Genomic DNA, 7754 nt, shown 5'->3' with positions numbered 1-7754 from the left:
AAAAACTTTAATTATATACAATATGTATCTCTTAGTTTTCTATACTCTTACAATAACCACCCTTTAGCCAATTTTCTGTCAATTTTGACCGTTAAATTCAGTTGACTAGGGGTAAAACGGAGAAAACACATATAAAATATTAAAATAAAACATTAATAAATTTAAAATATTGGAAAAAATAGTAAAAAATATAATTATTTTTAAAAAAAAATTGAATCAAGTGTTAAACCGATTTAAGCCTTTTTTAAAAATAATAATAATAATATTTTTTTTAGTTTTTCGATTTAATTATTTCATCTTTTAAATATTCAAGTTAAATAATATTTTTTGATATATTTAAAATTATTAGGCACATTATAAAAATTTTTATATAGATATTCGCACTATAAAGAAAATAAATATATTTTTTACATATTATTTTGTAGTTTTTTCGAATTTTTAATATATTTTTTAATATTTCATACTTAATATCTTCATTTTACCCCTAGTCAACTGTTAATTAACGATCAAAATTAACAGAAATCGGTCGAAGAGTGGTCATTATAAGGATATTAAAACCTAAAAGATGCATATTGCATATAATTAAAAATTTTGACCCAATCCGTATTATGATGGAACCTAAGAGATGAAAAGTGAAAATAACTCTAATTTTTTCCGTTAAAGTGAACATTTAATTTCAAATATTAGAAAAACATGACCAAAAAGCAAAGGAAAAATACACGGTGGCAAATTGGGAACCCTGAGGTGACATATAAGGAGCGGGCAAGCGCCCGCGGTCAAGAGCAGTTGACACCAGTCTGACTCTGAGCTTAGTGGGAAGACCCTGAGGCTAAAACAAACAAGAAAATCAAATCTGCGAAATGGATCTCAACAATCTTCTCATTTCATTCATCCCGTCGTGGACCTCTGTTAGTAAACACACATTACAACTTAATCATTATACATTTTCTCTATGTTTTTTTTGCTAATTAATTATACACGCACACACGGGAGTCGAACTCCTGACCTGGCGCAAGGGGTACAAGAGTTCAACCACCGCACAAACCTTGTTTTCTTAATTCTACTAATTCAATTATAATGTAACAGGCTGGTTTGCTACTCGTGTTTTTCACTTACTTGAAACTAGCTGGATCTATTTTACCTGGAAACCTCATTCCCGGTGTCAAATTATCCGACGGCTCTCGTCTCTACTACCGTTGCAATGGTACATTTCATTATTTCTATGGTCGTCACTTTGAAATTAATGCACTCCAGGTGTTTGATGTTATGTCTGCTAACAAATCTTTTGTTTTCAGGATTGGCGTCTCTTGTGCTGCTAGTGGCTCTACTTGGACTTGGAGTTTGGGTGGATTTCGTATCGCCTTCTGTATGTATTATCTGTTTCATTGTTTCGTGTATGCGCTGTTGCGTATTTGATATGACAGACATTGGAGGATTCTCGATTTATTGTTCTTCACTAGTGTTAATTTAATTGTTTCATGTATACTCAATGTTGTCTATTTGATATGACAGACATTGGAGGATTCTCGATTAATTGTACTTCAATAGTGCTAATTTAACTTAATTACTCATCTTATATGTGTTTTTAATTATCTCTGTTTCAATCGATTGATTGATTGATTGGGTGTACTTCAGTAGTGTTAATTTAACTTAATTATCTTTGTGTAACTATATATTAAATAAATATGGTCCGGGGGAGTATTTTGTTTTACAAGGATGATGTGTGAAACAATATTATACCTCCTCCCTGTTTCAGTGCCAACCAAGTGTTTGCATTCCCCATCTCCGTGTCAGTAGATGGAATAATAATATGCTGTTTATCAGATATTGGGGATTTCCTCTGAAACATTACTTTGATGTAAACTTTTATAGTTTGAGTTTTTAATGGCGCGTTCAAATTAATCTGATACTTGCAGGTCATAGCAGATAGAGGAATTGAACTTCTGTCGACAACTTTTATATTCAGTGCCGTTGTGAGTATCAATACTTATTTGACCATGTTTAATCAGTGTTCTGCATTGTCTTAATTTTTATTATCTTCTAATTCCAGGTGACATCATTACTTTATGCAGTCGGTATCAATTCTTCTAGTCAGAGTTCATCCCTGAAACCCTATGTCACAGGAAACAAAATCAATGACTGGTATTATCTCTTATTTTGTTTTCATTAATTATATATCTTTCATGTTGACTGCATTATATGGCTCTACAAGGCCCTCATTTGGCCTTCATCCCAGATTCAATACGGAAAACAAGACAGGACAAGATTTAGTGCTAAATATTAAGGTTGAAAAAAAAAGTTAATTATGTTTTCTTTCCCTATATCCATCAGGTTGTCATTTCAAAAACAAGAAAAGTTGCCATTCAGTGATAAGATCGTACCTCTTCATAGACAACATATTTTTTTCCTGTGCTTAATATCCAGAGGCACAGACCACTTTTTATTTTGTTAATAAACAAAAATTAGAGACTTTTAATAAACTAAACTACAAGGATTATGGAACGTAGCTTAATTGTAGCTTCTAAGAACACCGTTATGCATCAGATAATAAAGCGTCTTCTTTGACGATTTTGGCATCTCCACCTTTATCAACATTACTATTTCTATCTTATCCATTATGATGCCCATATCTATAATGTATTTGGAAGTCTTTAAATTTTTTTATACTCGGGGGTCCAGACAATATGGGCTTGAGTATTAACAAAAAAGTATGACTTGTTGATAATTTTGGATTGTTGCTTTTACGTGGTTGTATATTTTATTAACAAAAAAGTATGACCCTTTTGTGACTTTAAGAGCATGTCCAATGGTGATGTAAAAATAAGTGCACCTATTGCTGTAATTTAGCACCAAAAAGTAGTTTTTGGTGCTAAAATAGCATCGTGGCTCCAATGATTGGTGAATACAAAATTAATTTTTCTAGCCAACTTTTTCTTTTTGATGAGGTGGGATGAGGTGGAATGATGTGTAAATTATAACTCCACCTATCTTTTGTTCTATATTTAGCACAAATTATAGGATTGTGCTATTTTAGCACAAGATATAGCACACCATTGGACTTGCGCTAAATAATCTGTAATATGTATTCATATTTATTCATATTTATCTAAAGAGTCCAGTTTTAACTTCCATGAAAGAAAGTGTTGACAGTAATAGCACACTACCTCATAGCAGTCACTATTTTCAATTATCAATTTAATAATACTTACAGGCGAAAAGTTTTTGTAGTATTAAATTATTATCTGACTGAGTACATCCACCAAGAAGTCGTTTTTATCCACAGTAAATGTTAAGGAAAGGTTATGTAAATTTTCTGATGCAGCCTTGTAAAAGCTGTACTGTGCAGATACTGGTTATAGTAACTGATAATTCATAATTAATTATGTAGTTGATTTATTCTCCAAATCTCTGAATTCTAAGTTTGCATCTCTGGTTTCTCTAGTTATGTTGAAATGGTTAATGCTTTGTGTTAGAAGATATATCATTACTCCTGGTTTGTTAATTTCTCCAGTTATGATTTATGGTTAACTCCTGGTTAATGCTTTATGGTTAATGCCTGTCTGCGCAAATTCAGTTTTATTTAAATATGTTCATTTTATAGGTGGCTTGGGATACAACTGAATCCTCATTTCATGGGCATTGACCTCAAGTATGTAACAATCTTTATCATATTTCTGCTTGTTCGTTTCTCCAAAATTATATTCTTTTATAAATGTGTTGGTTATTACAGGTAATTACCAATAATGCAATAACGAGTTCTACTATATTGTAATTACCTTAGTGTCTTTATGCCAAAATTTGATGTTTTCTTTCTACTTAACTATGTGTCATCAGAAACTTAGAGTTATTTTTCTCTTTGGCTCCTGTCTTCAAAGTGTTTGTTTCTTTAAAATATTATCAATTGCTGGGATGAGGTGAAATGGTACTTGTTAGTTGTTACAATAATGAAATTATCCATTTGTAGATTCTTCTTTGTTCGAGCTGGGATGATGGGATGGCTACTTATCAACCTCTCAGTTCTTGGAAAATGTTTCGAACACAGCAGTTTGAGTCAGTCAATGATTCTTTATCAATTATTCTGTCTGGTAATCTGCAATGGTATACTTTCCTTGATTAAAATAATCTATAACTGGTCTTATGGGTACTGACTTTTCTATCATTTCACCTGTCTTTTCAGTTGTACATCCTCGATTACTTTTTTCATGAAGAATACATGACATCCACGTAGGTTCATCTCCTGTTCTACTAAGAAAGACCAACCAAACTCTAGTGTCATTCCTTCTCATTAGTGGCTGCAATATTCTATATATTAATATGTATGTTCATGAATTGGCTATTTAGAGAAATGCATCTATTTTTCTATATCTTTACAATTTAAAATATTTTCCTAGTACTGAAATGAAAAGTTTCTGAGTGATTAATAATATACTCACTTATACTTCTATGCCTGATGGCTTTCTCTGCACATGCAAATTTCTTAACTGTTCGAATGTGGTTTTGCTGCTGTCAATTTTTTATTCTATCAAAAAACTTTATGTAACCTAGTACGATGGGGGCTTAATTGACCCATTCAAATAAAATATAGCAAGTTTTGGTGGAAATATGTACAATAAATGTTCCGGAAAAGTTTATCTTCCTCTCGATCATGCTCTATATGTGATTAACCATTTCATCTGTAACATAGATACTGGTGTTAGTCCAAATTGTTTGATTGGCCTACTTACAATTTTGGACCTCTTTTTTAGGTGGGATATAATAGCAGAGAGATTGGGCTTCATGCTAGTATTCGGAGATCTAGTTTGGATTCCCTTCACCTTCAGTATACAGGCATGTGGTCTTCAGTTTTTAAATAAAAAAATACAGAAATAGGGAATGTGACTGCCGAAGATAATATAGTACTAGGTTTTACTTTACCTACCCAGAATAGTTATACGACTGCTTCTAGCCGCGCTTATAAATCTGAATCTCTATTGCTATCATTTGAAGTTTGAACAAAGAGCTATACACAATCATAAAGTGTGTCAACCAAGTAATTACTTCTGTTTTCTTTATAGGGTTGGTGGCTGTTGTATAATAAAGTGGAGCTAACAACAGCAGCTGTTATTGCAAATTGTTTTGTCTTTCTTATCGGGTAATGTCTGATTAGGAAAGCGCGGCTCTCTCTCTCTCTCTCTCTCTCCCCCCCCCTCCCTCCATCTCTCTCTCTCTCTCTTTCTCTCTCTGTGTGTGTGTGTGTGTATGTATATATAATTTCCTTGCTGAACTGATGAATCATGTATACTGAAGGTATATGGTGTTTAGAGGAGCTAACAAGCAGAAGCATGTCTTTAAAAAGAATCCAAAAGCACTAATATGGGGTAGACCTCCAAAAGTTATTGGAGGGAAGCTGCTTGTTTCTGGTTACTGGTACGCTATCAATCTAGTGTATTCATTCTCTAGTGAACTGCTTTCAATCTCATCCTCATATACACTGTATGAACTATCAACTAATTAGTTGTTTGACATAAACTCGTGACTGTAGGAATCTTCCCTAGCAATTTCATTTAAACCTCTACTGTAGACCTGGAAATATGGACTTAAAACCACTAATCCAACCAAAACCAAACCAATCTCTAATATATGGCCTGATTTAATCAGTATTTGGATATGGACTGGTTTTAAATCATAAATTTTGTCTGAAATATGGATCCAAATCTGGATACAAATATGTGATATCCATATTTCAAAACTTCTTTAGCAAAACCTACTCTCTGACTCTCTGACTCGGTGCTGTACTATCTTCTGAAGTGTATGTGATATCCATATTTCAAAACTTCTTTAGCAACACCTACTCTCTGCTCTCTGACTTTGTGCTGTACTATCTTCTGAAGTGTATATTAGCGTATATGTGTATATCATATACTCCTATGACTTATGTATATGATAAGCACAGATGCCCGCAAAGAAGTGATTCCAGTCGCGTGTGAGAGTGGTGTTTTCATCTTCTTATTTAATTAAATAAAAAAAGATGTGTGCTAGGCTCGCGCGCCTGCCAATCCAGGGATCCGTCCATGATTCTGGAGGTGCATATTATTAGGCATTACTTTTCAATTTTTATTTACTTTTTTGTTTTTCCAAATAACTAATTTAAAAACTAAACTAATTAAGAAATAGATTTTAAAATCTGAAATATCTATTTTGGTATCGATTAAAACCTTTTCACGAAAGGAGTGTATTGGTACAAAGATCAAGTATAACCCTTTTCCATTTCTTTATATGCAGATGTTAATTGTTATTTTAATGAATACAGTTAATCCATATTCTAAACCAAAACCACACAAACTAAATCCAAACCAATTCCATATTTACTGAAATGCGGTTTCAAAATGGTTATGGTTCATAAACCAAACCAAATCCACTATATTAAAACCAAAACCAAACCAATCACATATTTTGCCAGGTCTACTCTACTGTAATGTTCTTCTTAAGAGTAAAATATAGATATTTATTATATCATTAATGCTATTCACATCCTAATAGATTTCTATTACCTCAACTAATTAATCAGATACCCTGTTGATAAACAAAGCAACTAGAGATTGATGTGTGTGTCATCAATGGCGGATATCTGCAGTAAAGCTGGTCCAACAGATGATACTTTATAGTAATGTTTAATGTTTTAAAAAATGTTCATGTGGTATATGACATTCTGATCCTTTGTCAACTGTAATTAATTGATAACTTACCTTTATTCACGAGTAATATTCTGTATCCAGTCTCTGTTTGATGCTTCAGGTTGTGTTTGTTGGTTTTCTCATATACTTTCATTTTATTGTGTTTGAAGGGGAATCGCAAGGCACTGTAATTACCTTGGAGATTTGTTATTGGCATTGTCCTTTAGTTTGCCTTGTGGGATAAGGTAATTTCCCCATTTTCTGAAAATGCAGTATTTTGATTTGAGGGAGTAATAACCAAAACATAAAACCTAAATGATGGCTTTGCAGTTCCCCGGTTCCATATTTCTACCCAATCTATCTCCTTATTTTGTTAATTTGGAGAGAAAGAAGAGATGAAGCAAGGTGTGCCGAGAAGTATAAAGATGTATGGGCAGAGTATTGTAAAGTGGTTCCCTGGAGAATACTTCCCTATGTTTATTAGCAGCAAAGCTCGCCTGCCAATCGAGAATACTATTAATCGGCATGTACCTGAACTGAAAGTCATACAAGTTTTTGAGTAGCTATCTTCTGGTAAGTGAATGGTCGATAATCTTTGTACAAGTACCTGGGTTTTCTTATTTTTTGAACCCTACAATATTTGTATGACAATTTTTTTATATTGCTTGATAGATCAACGAAACCTTTTCTTCCATGATCATGTTTTTCTTTTTTTGAAAATAAAATGCAATTCCTTTACTCAAAATTCACATCATACATCACTCCAACACTTGACGTGGAGGAGACATAAAATCAACATAGCTCACAGGGAAAACGAGTCACGGAATGGGCTGTCCTGTGCTAACCTTCTAACATGTTTAAGACTAAGACCTCTTCGAGATGCTAATTTTTGCCGACATTCATCAAAAGCATGGTGAAGTTACACTTGATAAGAAGTTCATGTGTTGATCGATTGAACTGCAGTGAGGGAGTCAGATTGAATACACCTTATTAGTAAATCTGTCCAACACCCAAGACAATGATTCAAGAATTCTTGTAGACTCAGCTTCCAACACTGTCACTTCCCTGTTAAAACGCATGACTCGTCCTCCTTCAAATTCA

General features: G+C 33.2%; 1 protein-coding gene across 1 annotated transcript; it reads left to right on the top strand.

Moving 5' to 3' along the window:
- The first annotated feature begins 711 nt into the window (after positions 1-711).
- LOC141713511 (delta(14)-sterol reductase) lies at positions 712-7347 on the top strand. The gene is made up of 13 exons (XM_074516958.1): positions 712-908; positions 1087-1204; positions 1296-1366; positions 1917-1973; positions 2051-2142; positions 3602-3649; positions 3965-4085; positions 4178-4224; positions 4746-4827; positions 5055-5131; positions 5287-5406; positions 6824-6898; positions 6984-7347. Exons 1-13 carry the CDS (start codon positions 861-863, stop codon positions 7135-7137), a joined length of 1110 nt encoding a protein of 369 aa, XP_074373059.1. The 5' UTR covers positions 712-860; the 3' UTR covers positions 7138-7347.
- Positions 7348-7754: the final 407 nt, after the last annotated feature.

The sequence above is a fragment of the Apium graveolens genome, chromosome 3 (genome assembly GCF_009905375.1).
Source record: "Apium graveolens cultivar Ventura chromosome 3, ASM990537v1, whole genome shotgun sequence".
Classification (NCBI taxonomy): domain Eukaryota; kingdom Viridiplantae; phylum Streptophyta; class Magnoliopsida; order Apiales; family Apiaceae; genus Apium; species Apium graveolens.
This window is presented reverse-complemented; position numbering and strand designations above follow the sequence as displayed.

Bases quoted from the DNA above. Each gene is read 5' to 3' on its own strand.
- LOC141713511 (XM_074516958.1), top strand. From the start codon at position 861: ATGGATCTCAACAATCTTCTCATTTCATTCATCCCGTCGTGGACCTCT. The intron at 1,205-1,295 runs GTACATTTCATT...TTTTGTTTTCAG, and splicing joins TCTCTACTACCGTTGCAATG to GATTGGCGTCTCTTGTGCTG. The intron at 5,132-5,286 runs GTAATGTCTGAT...TGTATACTGAAG, and splicing joins TGTTTTGTCTTTCTTATCGG to GTATATGGTGTTTAGAGGAG.